Source organism: Triturus cristatus, chromosome 8 (genome assembly GCF_964204655.1).
Source record: "Triturus cristatus chromosome 8, aTriCri1.1, whole genome shotgun sequence".
In the NCBI taxonomy this organism is placed as follows: Eukaryota; Metazoa; Chordata; class Amphibia; order Caudata; family Salamandridae; genus Triturus; species Triturus cristatus.
Window position 1 is genome coordinate 183878988 of NC_140591.1, and position 23045 is coordinate 183902032.

The 23045-nt window shown below is 43.7% G+C and overlaps 1 protein-coding gene and 1 pseudogene across 3 annotated transcripts in view; both read right to left on the reverse strand.

Moving 5' to 3' along the window:
* Positions 1–23045, reverse strand: part of LOC146801785 (E3 ubiquitin-protein ligase TTC3-like) — a 1762960-nt gene that overhangs the window by 1285592 nt on the left and 454323 nt on the right. For all 3 annotated transcript variants that reach the window (XM_085621278.1, XM_085621277.1, XM_085621276.1), the window contains exons 15-16: positions 10354–10411; positions 6424–6508 (exon numbers count right to left, since the gene is read on the reverse strand). In XM_085621278.1, coding sequence (XP_085477404.1) covers positions 6424–6508; positions 10354–10411 — 143 coding nt within the window. The remainder of the gene's footprint in view (positions 1–6423; positions 6509–10353; positions 10412–23045) is intronic.
* On the reverse strand, positions 1273–2581 carry LOC146801786 (AT-rich interactive domain-containing protein 5A-like; annotated as a pseudogene).

Below are 23045 nucleotides of genomic sequence, written 5' to 3' on the forward strand. Positions count from 1 at the left end.
AAAAAAATGTTACTATGAATTACTTTTTCATGTATGTACAGCCGTAAGTCAATCTCATGTTTGTCATAATTGAAAGTCAGTTTCACATTGAATCTGATCTCATTCAATAAAGCATGGTATTCCAGGAGACAAGTGACAGTTCCACTCCAGAAGATCAAAATGTCATTTATAAAATGTCCATAGAAAATTATGTTACTCGTCCAGCTGTGTAAATTGGGACCCCAAGCATGCTCTGACTCAAACAAACCATTAAAATGGTTTGTGTAAAACGCAGCAAACCTGGAGCCCACTCCTGTCCCTTGCTTTGGGAGAAACCACACCCCATTGGGAAGAAAAACATTTTTAGTTAGATTGATCTTGACCATTTCAAGCAACATGGGTGTATGTTCCAGATGGCAGGCGTTACATTTGCAGAGATGAAACTCAAGGGCCTCTATGCCACACTCCATTTATATACATCTGTACAGGCTTTCAACGTCCATAGTGACAAATAAAAGGTTATAGCTATCCCATTTAAAGTCCTCCATTTTACTCAATACATCCTTGCTACCTCTTAAGTAGGATAGTAGATACTTAACGAATGGCTGTAGGAAGCCATCCACATATTCAGCCATGTGCTCTGTGGGTGAGCCATTGCTGGAAATGATTGACATCCCCAGGGGAATATACCGGGTTTAGGGATTTTAGGTAGTACGTATATTAATGGAAACCTGGGATGGTGAACCCATAGTTATTTATGTTCATAATCTGTCAGTAGGCATGATTTATGCCAATCTGTAAGTCTAACATTGATCTGTTGTTGAATATCAGCAATAGGATTATCATTTAGTTTTTCATAGCAGGCCGATCTTGTAGCTGCCTGTTGATTTAACCCAGATAGTCAGTCTTGTTCATAAGAACAATGTTCTTACCTTTGTCAGCTTCACGTATGACTATGCTAAAATGGTCCTTTAGTGCACTCAGAATAACTATCTTTTTTGGTGATATTGAAGCCATGTATACATCTATCACCATTCAAATGCAAGTCCTCAATTTTGTACACATCGGAAGTGATTTTTCTTTTTTTTGTAACCCACTATACAGAAGTTGTTTTTATTTGAAAAAGGGTAGCACATACAGAGACAAACTCTTGTTCTAGGTCTCAAAACTGGGATTATCTCTTTGAAGGAGCTTCACTTTGGCGCAATGTTCTTACACACAGGAATTCCTGCAGATGGGTCAGGCGGCAATTTTAGCATAATAAGCCAAGACAAGAGTTTTCATTTCCAAGACCTATAACTTTGTATTTAGATGACGTGAGGGCATGTGTGGTGTAGCGATTGTGGATGGAACATGCCAGAGTGAAAGGGGGCATCACCTGTCCTGCAGTGAGCTACTGCAGTCAATGGGAGACGATGATAATGGTAGTGGCAGCCAGTGATCAGGCGAGCAAAAGAATGTGGGTGACAGATGTCCTGGAAAGGCAGGAAGAAATACTGGTCTCAAAGGGAGAGGCTGAAACAATGACAGGGAAATAGAGGAGTTCAAAGATTCTGTGGGGTGAAGGAAGTTTGTACCAATCCTTGGCTTTATTCCCTCATTGTTCATCTGTGAAGCCAAGGTAAGAGCAGCGCTATAGTTCAGGCATGGCTTCACTGGCTTTGGCCTGCAAATTACCTGTGGTATGCCCTTAGAAATCCCCAGGTTCTGGTGTGCTTTTTTATTCCCTTCCTGCTGGAAAGGAGAGACAACTCGGAATGTCACTTCTTGAACAGAACCTTTGTTAAGCTCTCCCTTTGTTGCTGGCTCTGCACTGTGGCACCTTAAGGGACTAGCGCTGTTGTGCAGCAAAGCTTTTGTTTTTTGCTCGGTCTGTGGCTCTGCTGAGTAAGCCATGGGGTGAACCCAGCAAGATGTCTATCTATTAAAGAGAGGGTGTTTATATGCAGGTGGCCCTTGTTCGTCACCTTCAGAGGGTGTATCTTGATTGAGGCTCCAGGAGGTCCATGCTATCAAAGGGTCCTTCCATTGTTTTCTGATTTCTGGTCTATTAGCACATGATTCTTTCCATTGCAGAGGGGGGTCAGGGAAGTTTTTGGACGTTGACAAGGAATGGTCAGAGGCAGTTATAGAATGGTAGGCACTAGAGGTGAAATCTTCACTTTTGTACATATGAAAACCTGACAATACGCACGCAGCTGTCCTTTCTGTGAAGTTGTGGAGATCCTCTCCCTTGAGGTTCTTGGACACCTGAGTGGAAGTGAGGAGAAGCAGAGTCTTTGGAGCTTTCCTCTAGCCCTGAACTTCTCACCTCTTGGCTCAGATAAATGTCTGGTTTACAATGGATTTGTTTATCAGGGATTCTTGAAGTGAGCTCCTTATTATCCAGCTTAGCTTTTTTCACCTTTAAACAAACACTGCTGTGTTCTCCGTGGCAGAGGAGAAATTCAGCCTTGATTGCCTGAGCCAAGAGCTTCTTCCTTGCAAGTGGGGAAAGGATGCTATGGTTCTCAAGGACATGCAGAGTGGAGAACAGTGATTTGTAGGCTCTGGGTAGGCTTAGGCTACAGCAGTTCACATTGGAGATCTCATCTTGACACATCTGAAGTTACTTTGTGGTAAAACTCATCAATCACTGTTCCTCTGCTAGCTGCACTAGATCACCCACATCCTCAGGTTCATTCAGAGATACAATCCGATGTATATCATTGATATCATCAATTGAAAAGGTTGAGGCCTGTGGAATTCGCAAGGTTGCACAAGGATTTAAAGGATGTTCTCTGAAATGTTTAATTTTAGTGTTCTTATAAATTTAAACACGTCTATGTGTACATCCACAAAATTACATTTTCAGTAGGGCAAAAACATAACCCTTTGCCAAGAACAACCATGTTGTCAAAATGTTAGAGGAAAGGTTTGCAATTCATTTTGCTTGGTGTGTTGGCATCAAGTTGCTCCACCACTGGGTTAATTTCTTCCCCTGTATGGTTTTGGCCAGTAATCTTGTTTGAACACCTGGTTCTACTCCTCTTTCATTTGGAACGCTCTTTCTGTTCCCTAATCTGTATTGTTGTTTTTCGCGTAAAACAATTGAAGAAGATTTATCAGTATCCTTCCCGACAATTTATCATGCTTGACGAGGCATGCCTTTTTGCTTTATATGAACATTTTTCATTAGCATTGAATCAGATTTGTTCTTTAGAAATTTCTTCTGCTGTGTATAACGCTACTCCATCCGGGAGATACCACCTACTGGGAACTTTTCAAATCGCCGCCTTTTTCGTATTTTCTCCTAGAGTTTTTTTATTCGTCTTTTGGAATATGATTGTTTTCATTGTGCATGTCGCCTTATGAGAGCGTTCCAAAACATATTTGTTGATTTTTACAGCTTTTGTAGATGTTCATCTCATTTCTTAGATTCGAATTTTCGAGCCACATTCGTAGATGTGCGCAATTCCGTGATCAGGCTCCTCATCCTTTCAACTGTAATCAACTGTTCTCTTTTATATGTTTGAAGTGCTTGTCTGCTTTAGAAATCCTTTTGTCACCAATGCACCACTAAGGAGACGCCTTCACTGCTCACCATTACAGGATAGCCGCTGCGCTTTTTACTTTATTTGGGTACCTCTCTTAACTTCCCACAGCTGTAAAAGATTTCTTGGTTACATATAAATATATTAGTGGTAGATGCTGGTAACCTCTATTGCATCATTTCATTTTGGGACAACCGAAATCCTTTTCTCGCATACAGCGTTGTGTTACTAAAGAGTTGCTTTTATTTTTCACCATTCGAAATGGCTGCAGCACTTTCACTTTGTTTTGGAAGATTACTCAACTCAACACAGATGTAACTGATCTCCAAATAATATATAAACACATCGATAGTAGTATGTGGGTTGCCTCGACTAGTCCATATTGAGTCCATCTGTTGCTTAAATTTCCTTCTTTATTGTTTGTTTATATTCTTCTTTTTTTAAAAAGAACCACAGCCAGCGCGTTTCGTTCTATAAACAGAACTTCTTCAGGGCATTTGTAATTTCCACGGAATGAGAAATGGAATACTTGAGACAAAATAGTGCTTTTCCAGAATGATATTATCGTCCTGTGCTTCCAAATCTTATAAGTTGAATTTGTCGTTATCATTCAAAGGTCGATATCATTATCCCATATGATGTAGTGATATGATAATCACTCTCAAATTCTCTAATCCGTATCGACATCGGGCCCATCACGCACAGTGCCTAGCAAAGGGGCCAGGTCGCTCAAATCGATCTCCCGTCGTTTCGGATCCCGAACGACGGGAGATCGATTTGAGCGACCGGGCCCCTATCACTACATCATATGGGATAATGATATCAACCTTTGAATGATAACGATAAATTCAACTTATAAGATTTAGACGCACAGGGTGATCATATCTTTCTGGAAAAGGACTATTTTGTCTCAAGTATTACATTTCTGATTCCGTGGAAATTACAAATGCCCTGAAGAAGTTCTGTTTATAGAACGAAACGCTCTGGCTGTGGTTCTTTTAAAAAAAAGAAGAATATAAACAAACAATAAAGAAGGAAATTTAAGCAACAGATGGACTCAATATGGACTAATTGACTGCATACAATTGAAAAGTGGTGCAACTCCAATATAATTCATAAATACTATTTTGCCTGTGTAAGCTACAGAGCACCAACAAACATAGTTTTTGCCAACTCTGTTTCTTTAACTTGCACCAATACCTCTACCACTTACAATCTAGATTCACAAAACAGCATAGGATTAAAACAATCTGAGTGGGCTTCTGGTACAACAATTAGGTGTATTGATAAAGAACATGTTGCCCTGTTTGTCATCTTTTATCTAACTGCAGAATTCTACACCATGGAGCGATATGTCTTATAAATCAAGCTATCTAGTGTGTCAAGTCAAAATGAGGAAATGTCCATCAGATAAAACAGTTGTTACATTGGAGTCCCTTGGGACTCAACTCTCAACATTTATAAAGCTTACTCATTATCATCCTCATGAAAGGCCACGCCGTACACTGCCAGTCGTACACCAATGACACACAACTTTATATCAGAGTGGTTGGACTGGACTAATACCTATGACCCGTCTAGCCCTGTCTTATGTGTATCAAAGCCTGGAAGAAGGAGAACTACCTTGTAATACCTAAACTGTCTTCAGACAAAAATGTCCGCCCTACTCTAGAGAAAATCCAGGCAAAAGGTAAAACCTAAAACAGCTCACTTTTATCTTCTACCCTGTCACTACCCTAAAATGACAGGTCAGCTTGGTTTGCCACAGCCTCCTCTCACAGCTCTACAGTTTAAAAAGGTGCTTCGTTTTTCCTAATTCCACAAGATCTTAGCAGTCACACAACCATTAACCTGCAACATATACATTACAAGCAGGAGCCCCAGAAATTCTCATAATTACGTCAAAAAGCCGTGATCAAGCTAGTCTGTGGTGTCTGCTGAAGGGATCCTGTGTCTCAAATCAGACAGTCCTAAAACTGGTTGGCCATTCAGGACAGTCATATTCAAAAACACCATTCCTGACATTCAAAAGCCTATTTGATCTGGCCAGCATATAACTTTTAAAAGTACATGCTACCTACAGACTTATGGTAACTAGGTTTGCAAACAGAGCTTGAAAGTTACTTTTAATGGCAAACATAATTTTTTTGTGCCAATGGACTATTGGCCCACATCTGCTCTTCAATTTGAGAAGAGTTAGAGTTGACTAACATTAGAAAGGAAATTAAGCGGCAGGGTAGCACCTGCATATTCACCCAAGTTAGGAGCGAGTCTTTTTTAATATAATCTTCTCCATATCCTACACACACATTTGATGGGAATTAAAACCTGAGAGGCAGAATGTGAGAGAGAGGGATAGAGTCAGACTGATAATCAAATTTGAAACTGTGAATAGTGATTGTAGTTGGTAATTATATACGAGTTAATCCTTACATACTATGCCCTTGGAAACACCCAATAAAAAAATTATCTCTGAGATTAGTTATTTGGAAAAAATTGACAAAGCAGAAAAAAATAAAAATCATAACGGGAATATTTTAAGCTGCAAAGGATAATACGAGTCATTTTGTGGTTTCCAGCTAGAATTGAATTATCAATAGCTTACCTTTCTGATTTTTTTGATTCATGTTTTTTTTGTTTTTTACTAACCACAAAATTGCACATTGTACTGAATTAGTTGTGGAAATAACAATGGAATAACTCGTAAGATTTAATTACCATTATTTGTTATAATTAAATACAGAATTTAGTAATATTGCAATTCTGTGCCATTAAATTTTTTTTAGGATGAAATGAAACATTATGACCATACTAACCATTAACCTTTGCACGTTTTACAATGTAAACACAATTAATTAGGACTCAATAGTCTGTTCTGTAATTTCTTTACACAATAAAAATGTAAACTTACCTAGGCTTTTCAGGTTCTTTGCTTCTTGTCCTAGATTTTCCATGAGGGCTTTTGGAACTTGTACGCATCTTTATTTTATTACGAGCTATGGAGCAAAAATGAGAACAAAATAAATTGAGTGTGCAACAAAACACTGTGCACACTCTAGTAAAAGGAACTTGGAAAGGCAATAGGTGTCTCAAGGTGATCCCATTCTCAACCCAATTGGTTACCCTCATGCGATTCGTCACTTCAACAAATATAAAGAGGTGGCAATTTGGCCGGAGGAAGCTTTCAGTTGCCCACCCACAGTGTAAAGTTTTACGAAAATAGCTAGAGGTTTCTACTATTTTGGTCAAAGCGACCGCACCCAAGGTGTAATACTACACAAACACCCTCAGTTCCTCAACATCTAGTCAACCACATGATGAAAAATGTTGGTAAAATGAAGCTGAATGCATCAGAAACACTTGTCCGGAAATGTACCAGAGTGATCAAACTCTCAAATTTACAGAAAATGTTCAGTCCTGTAGCTCTCTTGTACTGTCGTAGCAGGAAATGCAGCTGTTACAGCAGCATGCAATAAAAAAATTAAAAAAAGACCAGTCAACACTATCTAGCGATTGATAAACTAATTTGGTACCTGTCCCATTTGGAAGCCCACCATAACACACAAACTGCCGTCAGTCCTTCTGCGACACTAGCCGACAAAACTGCTGCAGCTGATAAACCTTTTATTCAGTCATAGAAGGCAAAGTGGATAAATAACCCTGGCTGTGTTTTTTCATTTCAGAATGAATAAATCTTAAAACAAGGGAGATCAAAGTGTGTGGCACATCTTCAGCCACCTTGTGTGGCACATCTTCAGCCACCTTGGGTGGCACATCTTCCGCCACCTTGGCAACAAATATGACTTGGGACACATCCATGGAGAACTGCCTTGCGGGGGGCAACAACCCCCAAGAAACACTTGACCCTAAGGAGGCAGGGTTTATCTGGCAAGCGCTCTTAAGCAATGTATGCTACTAAGGACACAAGACACATTGTGGAGCAAACTGCCTTGTGGGGTACAACAACCCCCAGGAGACACCTGGTCCTGAGGAGGCAGGGCTTAGCTAATGAGCACTATTAAGCGCTGTGTGCTCCCACGGATGTGGGACACATCGTGGAGAACTGCCTTGCGGGAGGGGGGCGGGGGGGCAACAACCCCCAGGAGACACCAGGCCCTGAGGCTGCAGGGCTTAGACAGCAAGCACTCTTAAGCACGGTGTGCTCTCAGAGCTGCATGTGGGACACGCCCGGGTACGTCTTCGTCCGTCATCAACCAACAGCGGCTTGGCTGCCCTTCATCTTATTACTAGACTGCGGCAGGTACCTTCCTTCCCTTTTTCTCCTGTCTCTTTTGGCTCGACTGTTAGTTTGCAACTTTGTCAGTTTAAAGAATGGGGGAAAGAAAGGCTGCCTTAAACAAACCCGTAACCTCTCTTGCTGCCTCAAGAAATTCTACTATTTATGGTTTTCTGGCTTGTGCTGTGGGGGTTGTTTCAGAGGAGATTGAATTGTGGAGTGTAGTCTCTCTGACTGAAGACAAATAACAAAATTAAACAAATACATAAATAAAATTAAATATATTGAAACAATATTTTTAAAAGTATTGAAGTCTAGTTAGCATAATAGATATATTATTCCCACCCCAGTCTGTGCAACAGTATGGAAAGAAAACACTGGACTTCGGAGGGATAACATTTACTCTTTCTACTTCAATCTGTGCAACAGTAGGGAGAGAAATGGACTTTGGAGGGGTAAGAATTACTATTCCCATTCCAGTCTATGCACCAGTAGGGAAAGTACTTCACTTCAAACACATAACGTATATTAAACACAACACTATTAATTTAATAAAAAAATAAAACGGTTAATATAAACTTTATTAATTAACCAAAGAAATTATATATATCAAAAACAGTTAAACAACTAACATAATTATTAAATATTTAAGAATTAACAATAAATTAAATATTTATTAACTAATTAACTACTGTGGGCAGGGAAATGTATTTGCTCGCAGCTTTAGTGGCCCTGGTGCTGGATCACGAAGTCAGCCAACTGAGGCTTGGGGTCTCTGCTTCTGTCTGGAACTCACAGGATGACTTTTCCATGAGCAGGACACCACAGGCACATTCTTTCTTTGGAAGCCAAAGGAGCACCAGGTACAGTTAAACTTCAGTGCATTCTCACTTTGCCAGATCATCAGAGCAGTCCTTCATCGGTCCTCTTCTCCAGGACAGTCGAGATCTGAGGTATGGGGGCCAAGCGTGCCACTCATGCCCAGAAAGTGCCCTCAGGGGATGCAGTGGTCACTGGTCAATGGGCTACTAAGGTCCCTTCCCTTTGATAACTTCCTGTTGAGTGTGACATCTACTGCTGAGTTCTGCCCATTTTCATGATGGCAGAACCCCTCTCTCGACTTGTAGAGTTTGATAGCCCAGCCCAGGGGTGTGGCTACCTCTGGGCTACATACCCACAGAAAAAAGTCCAATTAGTGTTTTCGTAACATTGTCCCATACGCTCTTCCGTTTACCTAAACAAAGGAGCACCCCCTCTTCGTGTGTTCCTGCCATTTGCCCTCCAAAGGCAACTTTCCCTTTGAAACTCGCCTTTTGGGCTCTCATCCTGTGTGGTTTTTCCTGCCACAAGGAGAGAAAATCTTCTTCCCCATCAGGCCCTTTGCAGGCTTTCCTAGGAGCTGTTCACACTTTTCCCCAGGAAGCCAGAAGGCCGTCTTGAGGACAGCCCTTTCTACGCAACCGTAAAAAGACACTGGAATGCCTTGGAAAACAAAGCGGCAACATACTAAGGTTGCTGTGACGAAATGGGGTGTATTATATGGTGTTGTTGTGCGACCAAGTGTATATAAAAAAAGGCCCCCGTTGTGCGACCTCACTGTGTAATACACTTACAAATCACTTTTGGTCCAGTAGGATACGTTTGTTAAACCTTTGCTCAAAGTTGGGTAGCTGTGGTTCTAAGCAGTGCGGGTTACACAAAGGAATAAGTGTAAAGGATTTAAATAGCACCAAAACAATTGAAGAAATAATTGAGACGCTCAAGAAATCCGACACCAATTAAAAAAAAAAAAAGACCAGATTCACATATAATTTTTTTTACATCAAAATGGAAAAGATCCACTGGAGGATTTCGGAGAAACAGAATTTACAAAGTAGAGTAAATAACAGCTTTGCATGGTTACTAAATTGACCCAATGTAAAAACGCTTTAAGACATTTGAAGATTACTGTGCAACTCCTTGCTCAACAATGAGAATGATTCATGAATGCATATTTTGAAAAATCCAATGCTGGAGAAAATGGAAGTAATGAAAACTAATATAGGCAATTGAAACATTGCCATTTTAAAGGAGCTTCACTCAGGTGTCTGGCAGAATATCACTAAAGGGTCTTGTGAATTATACAAAGATATTTTGAGAAGAGGGTCCAAATCTTAAGATCTTGGGACTATGCATGAAAGATTATGAACCTGGTGAAGGAAAATTAAAAACTAAATAGAAGCCACTAAAAACTTTACAGAAGAAAGCGATTATTTATTGACATGCATCATACCATGTATTGTACTGTATGTCTGATAATTGTTTTAGGAGCAGAAAGCACGCTGTGCTCTTGAACGCACAAGGTGCAACATAAAATACACATGTATAAAAGAACAATGAACAATTGCCACACATAAAACAATAAAAGAAAAATGAATGGGAGACATGGCCAATCATTAACAGCAAAGACTGAACTTTTCACTACAAGGTTTTCAGCCTACATTTTTACACCATATCAGTTGTTTCTAAAGACTGCATCTGTAATGGCGTCAGAAAGACATTTTTCACTTTGATCGTGAAACAAATTCAAATATTAAATTAAATGTACTGAAAATGCAATGTTACCTGAAGGGAGTTCTGAAGGTATTTTTATATTTTCCACATCCAATTTAGTAGCAGAATCCTAATTGGGGAAGACACATTTCAGACTGTAAGTATCCCTGAACTGCATGGCATCTGAAATAGGGTACATTGCGAAACCACATACAAAAATCAGAGGAACACATTTACCATTCTCAAAATTGCTACTACAAAGTTCAATGATAACTAAAACTATTTCCCCACTTTCATTATTTCTAATGCTTGACTCACTCGTGTGTCATGTTCGTAGACCACGTAGTTTATGTTGAGTACCTTTTATTTAATTTGAGGTGATAGCAGAAGCAAAACTAGTATGTTTTCTCTCTCCATATAAATAAATATATAAATATTTTTAGATATATCTATTACACTGTGGAGGCCGCCACTTTGTAGTTTTAGTTAGGTCAGAGTTTTGCTAATAACGTTGGCACCATTTAACGAATCTTCGTGAAACGATAAAAAAAAAAAAAAAAACAAGTTCATCCACATCAGTTCATTCTTGGAAAGTTTTAAGGTGACCTGTCAAGTGAGGGCCAAGAAAAAGGGAGGGTCCAAAACATTGATTTCCAGGGTAAATTCCAATACCAAATTCTGGGAAAAGATTTACACAAAATTTGGCAGAAATTTAGAACTTTACCAAGATGGATTGCCTTTCATTATTTGGTGTAAATCCCTACAGTTGTTTTTGGGAAATTTGTTTTGAGAGTCATAAAGGGGTTAAACAAAATCGGTCTGTTGGTGTTCAGAAATGAGTGAGGTGGCCGCTTTAAAGAGTCTAGTCAATCCTGATCAGCTGACCACAACCTGAACAATATATTGTGGCCAGGTGTTACAGAACCAGGTTCCTGCATTCTGAAAATAAAGTTAAAAACTATACAAGGGGCACAGAGAGAACAGCCTGACCCAAATGGGCATGTAGGGTCCCAGACAAGTCTCCCGTGATTGGCTTACCACAGCATGGGCAACGTTATGGCAGTCGTTACAGGACTTCAGGTCATGGGCCCCATTGAAATGCATTGTAGTGAATGGCAGGTTTTGAGGGTCACAAAAAGGAGCACATATAAAGGGTGATAACAGTTTTTTGGCTATTCCTCACTCGGCACGTGATCCCATATGCACCGGCATTACCGCTGGAGGGCTCCCCCCAGAGGGACAGGACCGCTCACCTCCCTCGCGCTTACACAGTGGCGAGAGGCGGATATTCAGACCCTGGGAGATCTGTACCGGGATGGAGTGCTCCTCACGTGTGACTTGCTGGTGGAAGAGGGGGGACTACCACCGGGACAATTCTTGACTTATCACTCCTTAGTTAGGAATTTGGTTGCCAGGTGGGGAGACATGACCGCAGAGCCCAGCCAGCACCTCACCATACAGTATCTACACGTCATGGGAAGAGGCCGACGTCTGATTCGCTGGTTTGCAGCATCGTTACGGACACATACGGCGATTACCCTAGAGCCGCTCAGGCACAAGTGGGAATTAGACCTGGGGAGGCAGCTGGCAGATAAAGACTCGGAAAGCATATTGAAAGGCCCGGTGCGTATACCTAGAAACATGCGCCTCCGACAGATACAATTGTTCGTCATACACAGGGCGTACCTTACCCCTGCGGCCCTTAATAGCTACTTCCGCTGCACTGACGTAGGGTGCAATAGATGTGCTGAGCCGGGGGCTGACCTCATACATGTGTGGGGTTGTTGCAAATTACATTCCTACTGGCATGCAACTCATGAGTCCCTGCGTACTATAACAAGTCGTGACATACCCTTTGACTGGGTGGTCCACCTGCTGCATCACTTCCGCAGGACACCGACAACTAAGGTGACGTCTCGGTTCCTGGATTTGGGACTTGCGGTCGCGAAGCGCCTCATAACTAGGAGGTGGAAGGTGCAAGACCCGCCTCATCCGCAGGCATGGAGGCACTCGTTTGCTGCATGGATCGGAGCGGAGGGGACTGCCCACAGACGGGAAGAGACATTAGGGTTGAGGAAGACGCCCATAGCTGCACAGTGGGAGGAGTTGCTCCGGGCGCTCAGACATGTTGAGGAGGCGGACGGGGGGGGTGGGGGGGGGGGGGGTGGTTAGCCGGCAGGTGGGGGGTCGACTTCAGGACGGGCAGCGGGGGATCCGCCGGAGTGACCTCGTAGGGTTCCACGCACGACTTACACCTAGACTAGGCGTTGTCAGAATACGCATTTAGACACAAGACTGTGAGTAACAACTTAGTCACTGCACACTACCATGAGAAGAGGGGAACAGACGGGTGGCGGGGACAGGGATGTGCATAACGGAGCTGGTCTAGCTTGAGGTGGTTGAGGTTTTACGTGTTTTGTTTCACTATTATCTGTTGGAAGTAGATATGGATTTGGCTGAGGGACCCAATGGGACATTTTGATGTACTCATATATGGGAGTAGTGGGCTGTACCCAGAAATGCTTAAGAGCTGCACTATATAAGGGGTCCGAACAACTTGATGGAGTTGCCATTCTACAAACTATTACGCAACTAGGTCCCTTTCATTTTCGATATGTAATACTATTAACAATGAGTGTTATGACAAAGGAACTCATATGTAAGTAAGCCGAATTTAAAAAAAAAATAGTTTTTTGTCACACTATAAATCATTTGTTGGTGGTACCATACTCATTTTAGGAATGTTGGTATGTTCTGAGGTGATTTTACCCTGTGGCAACAAGCTTACCAAGCAGGGAAGTCAGAGGTGGGAGAGGAAGCATAGATGAGCATGGAAGGCACGCAGGAGGAGGCATGGACATACACACTAAGAACGGAGGTTGGGGAGAGGGGGGCACAAGCTTACCATGGAGTGCAGGCTGGCATTGGCAGAGACAGCAAAATGGAACATTGAGGGTATGGGGTTGGGGCAAGAGCACTCGCACAGAAAAATGGAAGGCATGGGGAAGGGTTGCAGTGGTAGTAACTGACCATGAATGGCAGGCCGGTGTGGGTAGGGTCAGCAGGCTGACCACAAAGGGCAGGAGGGAGGGAGCATTGTGCTAGAATAGCAAACTGACCATGGAGGCAGGCTGGCAGGAACAGCACAACAGGCCACGGAGGGCAGGGGTGCGCACACAGAGGACAGGGGGTGGTGGCAGTGCCAACACGATGACCATTCATGGCACGTCGTCAGGGGCAGTGCAACAGACCATAGAGGGAAGGGAGAGTGGGCAGGAGCACTCACATGGAGAAGGAAGGGCAGTAGTAGCACAGCTAGGTCAGAAAGCAGACCACGGAGAGGATGAATAGAGGCGCAAGCTGAATGCAGACAGCAAGCAAGAAGGGGCAGGATGACGCAGACAGAGAACATAGGGGAGTGAGGGAGGAAGGAAAGGGGAGCAAGCTGATCACAGAGGGCAGGCTGGCATAGGCAGGGGCAGCACAAAGGACTACAGATAGAAGGAAAAGCACACCCACACAGAATTGTGGTCATGGGGAGAGTGGCAGCAAGCAGACCATGGAGGGGAGGCCAACAAGGCCACCACAATGTACCATAGAATGTAGGAGAGAGAGGACAAGGGCAGGCACAAACACAATGGATGGCAGCAAGCTGATCACGGAGGATAAGCTGGCAGGAGAAGCAAGCTGACCACAGAAGGCAAACAGGAGGAGCTGCACGAGGGGGCAGGGCATGAAAATGGTGAATGGAGGGTGAGTGTGGGCAGGGGCAGTAGGGTGACCATGGAGGGCAAGACAGCATAGGCAGCAAAACTTAAAACAGAGGCCAGGAGACGGGGCGAAGGCACAGAACAGAATCCAGAGGGCAGGGGAAGCAAACTTACCACAGAGGGCAGGGTGCTGAGGCTTGGCCACATGCAAAGGGGTGGTTTGGGGGGCCATGGTCCAAACCAAAAGTTAAAGAGACATCATTGTTAGGTAGTTAGGTATGGTAATATAATCTTTCATTAGAAACTTCTAAGAAAGCGATTAAAGCAATGTTATAGTTTGGCATTTGAAAGGATTTAAAACTAATGTTTATAAAACAAAACAAATACTGAAATTCACCAGTTATAGTTATGTGAACTAACTATAACATGTGAACTAACTATAACTTGTGCCCTGGCATGCACTGCTTATGACCCCATTTATTACATCACTCGTGACATGTTAAGGAAAAATCTGGTATGAACCTCTAAACCGGCCTGTATGATTCTCCAATAGATCTCTACAGATTCTGCATTTCCCAATCTAGTTAATTAAAGATTCAATTATTTCATATTGTCACAACATTTCTATAGAATCCACTTGACTACAGTTTTATATACAAAATATATATTTTTTTTATTTGTTTTTACTCTTTTTTCATCTTATCAAGATTTATACATAATTTAGAAAATAGAGCTTGTTAAATTTTATACTCATAATTTGGAATACAGACATTTTTACAAAAAGAATAATTGTGAGAAAAGACATCCTAGACATCTACAATATAAAAGAAAAAAAACATTTGCTATCCATTCATACTTCATACTTGCATTTAAACAGAAAAGAGTAAGGAAAATAGTCTAAAAATGAAAAGGAAGCTAAGACTTTAAATTGGTCAGATTTCTCCAGTTGACTGAAAATGGGAGGATGTTAGCTTTCAATATCTTCGATATTGGCAATTTCACGGTCAACGCGCGTTTCAGTGGGTGAACCACCTTCTTCAGGACCAACTGCCAGAGTTAGCAAGTGGGAATGTTAAAAGGGATGTCAGGGTGTCTATAAATTCATCAGGTGATATATAGGTATTTGGCCTCGCAAGTCTATTTTGTCTTGAAGCAACAGATGCTTGGTATTTCTTGGAAGGTCTGAATGTGGGCATGTGTTCTCACTCAAGAGTATGTATGTACAGCTTCCGGTATTTGTCAGAGAAACGACTGCTGTGAATCTCGTGTTTGGTTTCCTATTCCAAAGTGGTTTCCACGTTCAGGCAGTAATTCAGGCGCTCCTTCTATCTATTGTTCCACAGGATGAACGTTTGATTTAGGTAGGTGCGTCCTGTTACGGCATAGCGCTCAGTTCGCCTTGACGCCGTGGAGCATCCATCGCCAGGAGTCGACCAACTAACTAACTAACATGCTACTAACCAGTATGCATCTGTTCTTGGCATATAGAGCTCCAGAGGTGTACACTGTACATAGATCGCCATCTGGTGTTGGGCTCGGATGCTTGCACTTTGTTGTTGTCTTGGACGAGTCTTTTGTAGTCACGAGATAGGTGACTCCTCCCTTGGACGATAATGCGCATGGGCATCAACTCCATCCTCAGATTGTTTTTCTCCATGATGGGAAATGATGGAGTTAGTAAGAAATAAAGAGATGTTCATGTGAATGTATCCAATTAAGATAATACTGGAACAGATACTGGGGAGGCGGGTGGGCGTGTACAACTCTGCAGCTCTACATGCCAAGATTAGATGCATACTGGTAAGTAGCATTTTCCGTTTGAGGCATATGAGCTGCAGATTGTACACTGTGCATAGACTGTATAGCAGTGGCTCCCCTAGCAGTGGTCACCTTTATCTGTTGCAGTGGTTTGAAAGAGTGTTTTAAGAACAGATCGGCCTACAGAAGCCTGTTGCTTAGCCTGCACGTCAACACATTAGTGTTTTGTGAAGGTGTGTGGTGTAGACCATGTTGCTGCTTTACAGATGTCATCTAAGGGAATGTTTCCTAAGAATGCCATGAAAGCCCCTAGTTTGCGTGTTGAGTGCGCTCTAGGGGGAATTCTTAATGTGCGTTTAGCCTTTTGGTAGCATATTTGAATGCATTTGACTATCCACCTTGCGATCCCAGCATTGGAGATTGGGTTCCCTCAATGAAGTGGTGCGAAGGCTACAAACAGTTGGTTTGTTTTTATAAAGGACTTAGTCCTGTCAATGTAATAAAGTAGGGCTCTTTTGATGTTCAGTGTGTGAAGAGCTCTCTCTGCTACGGAGTCCAGGTTTTGGAAAAACACCGGTAACTCAACTGATTGGCTAAGATGAAAAGCAGAGATTACTTTGGGAAGGAATTTTGGATTTGTTCTAAGAACCACCTTGTTACGATGTATATGTAAGAAATGTTCTTGTATGGTTAAAGCCTGGATCTCACTTATCCTCCTGAGAGAGGTAATGGCGACAAAGAAAGCTACTTTCCATGTGAGGAACTGCAGTTCACATTTGTGTAGAGGTTCAAATGGGGGACCCATGAGCCTGGTAGTTACAATGTTTAAGTTCCACAGCGGGGAGGGTGGCAGTCTGGGGAGAATTATCCTTTTAAGGCCCTCCATAAAGGCTTTAATTGCAGGTACTCTAAATAGTGACAAATGTTGTCTGTTTGCAAATAAGCGGCAAGTGCAGCTAGATGAATATGGATGAATATGCTAGATTACACCGTTGTAAGTGTAGCAAGTAGCAAATGATGTTCTGGATTGAAGCATCCAGCGGATTGATTTTATTGTTATTGCAGTAGATGGCGAATCTTTTCCATTTTGCTGCATATCAAGCTCTAGTAGTAGGGAGTCTGGCTTCTTTAAGGATGTTCATACAGTCCGGTGGAAGGTTAAGGTAACCGAACTCTAGAACTTCAGGAGCCAGATCGCTAGATTCAGTTGACCCGGATCAGGGTGCCTTATCTCTCCATAGTACTGCGTTAGCAACGTTGGGGAGAGACGTAGTTTTTGGTGTGGAACTACTGAAAGTTCCAGGAGTGTTGTGAACCACGGTTGTCGTGCCCATGTGGGAGCTACCAGGATCACCCTGAGGGACTGTTGTCTGAACTTGCGTACTGCTAGGGGAATCAGTGGGAGTGGCAGAAAAGTGTACACAAATCTGCCTGACCAGATCATCCATATCGCATTACCTTTGGACAACGGGTGTGGAACCCTGGCGGCAAAGGTTGGGCATTTTGCATTTACGTGTGTGGCGAACAGATCTATGTCTGGCGGACTCCACATTTGGAAAAATGGTTGAAGAACTCGAGGATGAAGTTCTCATTTGTGTATGTGCTGTGTCTGTTGACTTAGCAGATCCGCAATCTGATTGTGAACTCCTGGAAGGTGTACTGCAAGAAGGTATATGTTTAGTGGAATGGCCCATCTCCATATGCTTTGTGCCAGCTGAGACAGTTGCAAAGAATGTGTGCCTCCTTGTTTCTGTATGTAATACATGGCTGTCATATTGTTCGTTCGGACTAGGACAGTCTTGTGTTGTAGATGTACTTGGAATTATTTTAATGCTAGAAATATTGCCAGTAATTCTAGGTGATTGATGTGGAGCACTTTTTGTTGAGTGGTCCACTTGCCTTGAATTGTGTGATTTAGGAGATGGGCTCCCCAGCCGGTGAGTGATGCGTCTGCTGTTTGCACTATCTGTGGAACTGTCTCAAGGAACGGCCGGCCTTTGGAAAGGTTTTGTGTGTTCCACCACTGCAGAGAGCGATGTGTGTGGTTGTCCACCAACACCAGATCTGTAAGTTGTCTTTGAGTCTGGTTCCACTGACGTGCTAGGCATTCTTGTAAGGGGCGCATCTGAACTCTTGCGTGAGGTACGATAAATATGCAAGAGGCCATCATTTCTATGAGTTGCAAGAATACCCTTGCTGGGAGGGAATGCTGTGGCTGAAATTTGTTGATTAGGGTTTCTAGACTGGTTATCCTGGCTGGATTGGGATATGCCAGAGCTCTGGAGGTGTTTAATGTGGCCCCTAGATACTGATGTTTGTGGGAGGGCTGAAGATGTGACTTAGTGTAGTTTACTGTGAATCCCAAATTGTGTAGTAGTTGGATGGTTTGAGGAGTGTGATGAACACACTGGTTAAATGACTTGGCTTTTATCAGCCAGTCGTTGAGGTATGGAAATACATTGATTTGTTGTCTTCTCAAGTGTGCTGTTACTACTGCAAGGCACTTTGTGAACACCCTGGATGCGGTGGTCACCCCGAATGGAAGGACTTTGAACTGATAGTGTTCTCTGTCCAATATGAATCTTCGATATTTCCTGTGAGCAGGGTGTATGGGAATGTGGAAGTAGGCGTCCTTGAGATCTAGTGTGGCAAGGAAGTCGCCTTGTTGAAGTAGTGGGAGGACCTGTTGAAGAGTGATCATGTGAAAATGATCTGACTCTATGTAGACATTGAGATGCCTGAGGTTGAGTATTGGCCTTAGGGTGCCATCCTTTTTGGGGATTAGGAAATACAGCGAGTAAACCCCTGTTCCTTGATGTTGTAAGGGAACTAGTTCTATTGCCTGCTTTTGAAGCAGTGAGAGAACCTCCTGTTTTAAGAGCGTGAGATGTTCCGTGGACAATGGGCGCCGTTTGGGTGGTATGGTGGTTGGGGTTGCTGTAAGTTCCAGGCAGTAACCATACTGGATTATTTGTCTTACCCACTTGTCTGTGGTGATGGAAGTCTAGACAGGTAGGAACTGTGATAGTCTCCCTCCGACTGGGGTGGAATGGTCTGGAGGGAGTGGAGGGAAGTCACTGCTTATTAGTGGGGGAGGTGCGAGTGCTGTTACCTCTGCCTCTCTCTTTGTTGTGATTTCCCCTGTATCCGCCTCTAAAATATCCTCTGCTGGGAGATGTTTGTGTGGTGTTTTTGTAGGAAGAAGAGGCGGTGTCTGCTCCAATGTTTTTGTATGCTCCTCTATAGAAGGAGCGACGAAAGGAACCACGGGTGGATGGAGACTGTAATGCTCCCATGGATTTAGCAGTCTCCGTGTCTTTTTTCATTTTTTCGAGAGTGGTGTCTACAGCCGGTCCAAAAAGTTGTTCTTGATTGAACGGCTGATTGAGGATAGTTGTTTGTACCTCCTGTTTGAAGCCAGAGATGCGTAGCCAGGCATGTCGTCTGAGTAACACGCTAGTGTTAATGGACCTAGAGGCGGTGTCAACTGCGTCAAGGGCACACTTGACTGATGCATTGGTTATTAATTTGCCATCTTGAATTAAATCATTTGCCTTGGTCTTATATTGATCAGGTAAATGTTGCAATAGGGTTTCCAGTTGGTCATAATGAGCCCTATCGTACCTAGCAAGTAATGCCTGTGTGTTGGCTATCCGCCAGTGATTAGCTGCTTGGGCAGCAACTCTCTTGCCGGAAGCATCTAACAACTTAGATTCTTTATCCGGAGGTGGCGCATCACCGGAGGTCTGAGAGTTTGCATGTTTCCTAGCATTAGTTACCACTAGTGAATCTAAAGGCAGTTGACCCTTGATGTAGGTGGGATCATTGGGAGCTGGTTTATATTTTTTTGTCAATCCTGGGATTGAGAATTCTAGCCCTAACAGGGTCTTTCATTATGTCAGGGGCATGAGCCTGGCGATCACGGATGGTCTTTTTAGATCTAAAAGAGGCGCAGGCTTGGCAATTGTTCTCGTCGTGCTCGGGCGAGAGACACAGGTTACAGACCTTGTGGTGGTCACTGTGTGGAAACTTAGCTCTACAATGGGGGCATTTTTTAAATGGAGTCCTTTCCATGAGCTGTAGGCCCGAACGGCGTCGATAGGCCCAGCAGACCGGGTCAGCGACTGGATTCGAGTAGTTGAGTGTGCGCGTCGAAGATCACGCGATCGAAAACAATACCGTCGAGTTTTAGATAGTTTGCACGTTGAAAAGGTTTGGAGAATATGGTGCTGAACCGGAGCGCAGAAGTTACATCCGAACCCGATGGCGGAAAAAAGACAATCTGAGGATGAAGTCGATGCCCATGCGCACTATTGTACAAGGGAGGAGTCACCTATCTTGTGACTACAAAATACTCTTCCAAGACAACAACAAAGTGCAAGCATCCGAGCCCAACACCAGATGGCAATCTGTGCACAGTGTACAATCTGCAGCTCATATGCCTAGAACATTACATCATTGACGATATCTCAAATTACCTAACTGATGACAACAATGATGCCATCCTCCCATGAAAGTGACAGTTTGCTCTACGCTTTTCATTCTGAGAAGGTATTCAGTGTGGTACATCTGAACCAAATTTATTATAACCTCTGTGGTGCTAATGAATGTAACCTTACTTAATATGCAGAACATGAAACCTATTCTGTGAAATCACACACATTTAGTAGACATTAAGCTCTTATTTTACTGGTGCTGAGTTGCGCAAGAAACGTAATGCCTCTTTGGACTTTAATGCGATTAGCAAGGGAAAACATACACAAAATGACATATTAAGTATAAATTACCTAAGTAAACTGCCCAGTTAATGTGTATTTAGACATTAGTACGTACAGCAATTGAGTAAAACTTGAATACCAGGTCAAAAGAGTGTTCGATGATTACCTACCTGTAGGAAAGTAGGTTTCTTTTTCAGTAACCCCCCACTTTTGCAAGACTGCTGATGCACTTTGACTGACTGTTCACTGGGTCCCTGTCAATCAGGTTCCCAGTGCTTGTTATTTTTTCCTAAACTGTATCATTGTTTCCACACCTCTGGGCCACATCTAAGTCCCTTGTAAAAGGTGCCAGTGGTACCAAGGGCCTTGTGACCATAGAAGGTCCCTTAGGGCTGCAGCATGCATTGTGCCTTCCTAAGGGACCTCACACCAAAACACAAACATTGACAGTGAAGGCAATGTGTTCGGGAGGGACTAAACTAAAGGTGTCGACATGGCACACCTACCTGGGTGCCACGCCTACCCACCACTGCCTGTGGCATAGGTAAGTCACCCCTCTAGGAGGCCTTACAGCCCTAAGGAAGGGTGCACCATACCAGAGGTGAGGGCATAGCGGCATAAGAAGTATGCCCCTACGGTGTCTGAGCCCATTCCAGGATACTGTAAGTGCTGTGAAGCCATTTTGAGTACATGGGCTGGGAGTGTGTCAACACAAGTTCCCCAGCTCCACGATGGCTTCACCGAAGACTGAGAAGTTTGATATAAAAATTGTCAGCATAATAAACCCACCCTGATGCCAGTGTTGGATTTATTACAAAATGCACACAAAGAGCATCTTGGAGATGCCCCCTGAAAAACGACCAACTACTAGTGTATTGGCTGACTGGTCCCTATCAACCACCACCAGACAGGTTTCTGACCTCATGGGGTGAGAGCCGTTGTGCTCTTGGAGTTCAGAAACAAACCCTGCTTTGGGCGGAGGTGATTCTCACCTCCCACTTGCAGGAACAGCAGCACTTGGCAGTGAGCCTCAAAGGCTCTCCACTTGTCTTATTCTGATGTGGGCATCTCCAACTAGTGGAGATGCCCACACCCCTGTCCCAGCCCCGCTTTATGGCGAAAGGACAGGGGGGAAAACTAGTAAGTAGAGTAGGAGACCTCTAGGGTGGCCAATAGCTGAGGTGAACACCTATACTGAAAATTTTCCATCTTGAATTGGAGCATTAGGCCCAATAGGAACAGGGATGTGTCCCTCTCCCCAACGGGAGGGGGCACCTGACGAGTGTAGTCACCCTACGGTACAATAGCCATAGGCTACTGTACTCCAACCTCAGTAACACCCTACATTTTATTATTTAAGGGCTCCCCTGAACCTTGCTCCTCAGATTTTACGACCTACAAAGAAGAAGGACCGAAGAAAAGTGCAGCAGTGGAGAAGATGGCCACTGACTTGGCCCCAGCCCTTCCAGCCTGTCTCCTCCTCCAGCGACACTGCTCCAAGAAAACTGCATGACCTGCAGCCAGAAATCTCAAGTACCCCGGAGGATCTGTGCTGTGTTCAACAAACACTCATCTCCCATGGACACTGGATTTGTCAAGCAAACAAACCAACCCCAAGCGTCCGGATCCAGGTGGATCAGCAACACTTGAACCACTATGCACCTGACGCCCACGGCCGGAGTGGCTCACTGACCCAGTGAAGTCTCCCCGGCGATCCTGACCTGGGATACATCTTGACCTCCCCTCGATGCCTGCAGACTCAACCTGAGTGATTCCCCCGACCGGATCTGGTGAGAAAACCAGACGCCAAAGGATACCCCTGCACCCGCAGCCCCCGGCTTTGGTGTGCCGAACCGACGGTTTCCAGGCATCCCCCCACTATCCAACTTACCTCTCCAGTCACGGAATTCCTTCAGCCAACCTACGGAAGCAAGCCTGCAGACCTTTTTTTACGGCCAGAGGTTCTCCATTAGTAACCCTTTCTTTGCTTTGGTAACGTGACCACAGAGTGCCGGCCCACCCACTGGCACCCAGTGGTCCACACCGCCCAGTGGTGGCTAGACTGCTCCAAAATAAAGGCAGTGACACCATCCTCCAAAAAGCATGAAATGAAGGCCTCTTTATGGTGGACAATGGGAAGGTGTCCGTGTTCCCAGATTCCACAGCGGCCATTTAGAGAAAGCGGGCCTCATCTCTGGCGGTCAAAAAAGCCCTTTGAGATGAGGGACTGCAATACTCCCTGATGTTCCCTGCAAAGCTTAGGATCCTCCAAATATGGTACTATCCACTTTTGAGAAGATTCAAGTGCAGCATGGGAAGGGCTAGCAGCCTACAGGGCTGGGTTGACACTCCCTAGAACACAGGAGAAGGTCCACCAAACGGAGACCCAAGAAACAAACACTGGGTGCATCCCGTGGTAGGATCCTGAAAAAACCACCCTCCTCCCAGAGAGATTAGGAATGGGCGGCAACACTGATTGCAGTGGTCGAGATAGAACTGACTCAAAAGACTATTGCAGAGACCGGCACCCCCTCGAAACATAGATCCATGGCATCGGAATTAGACACCTCTTTACTTA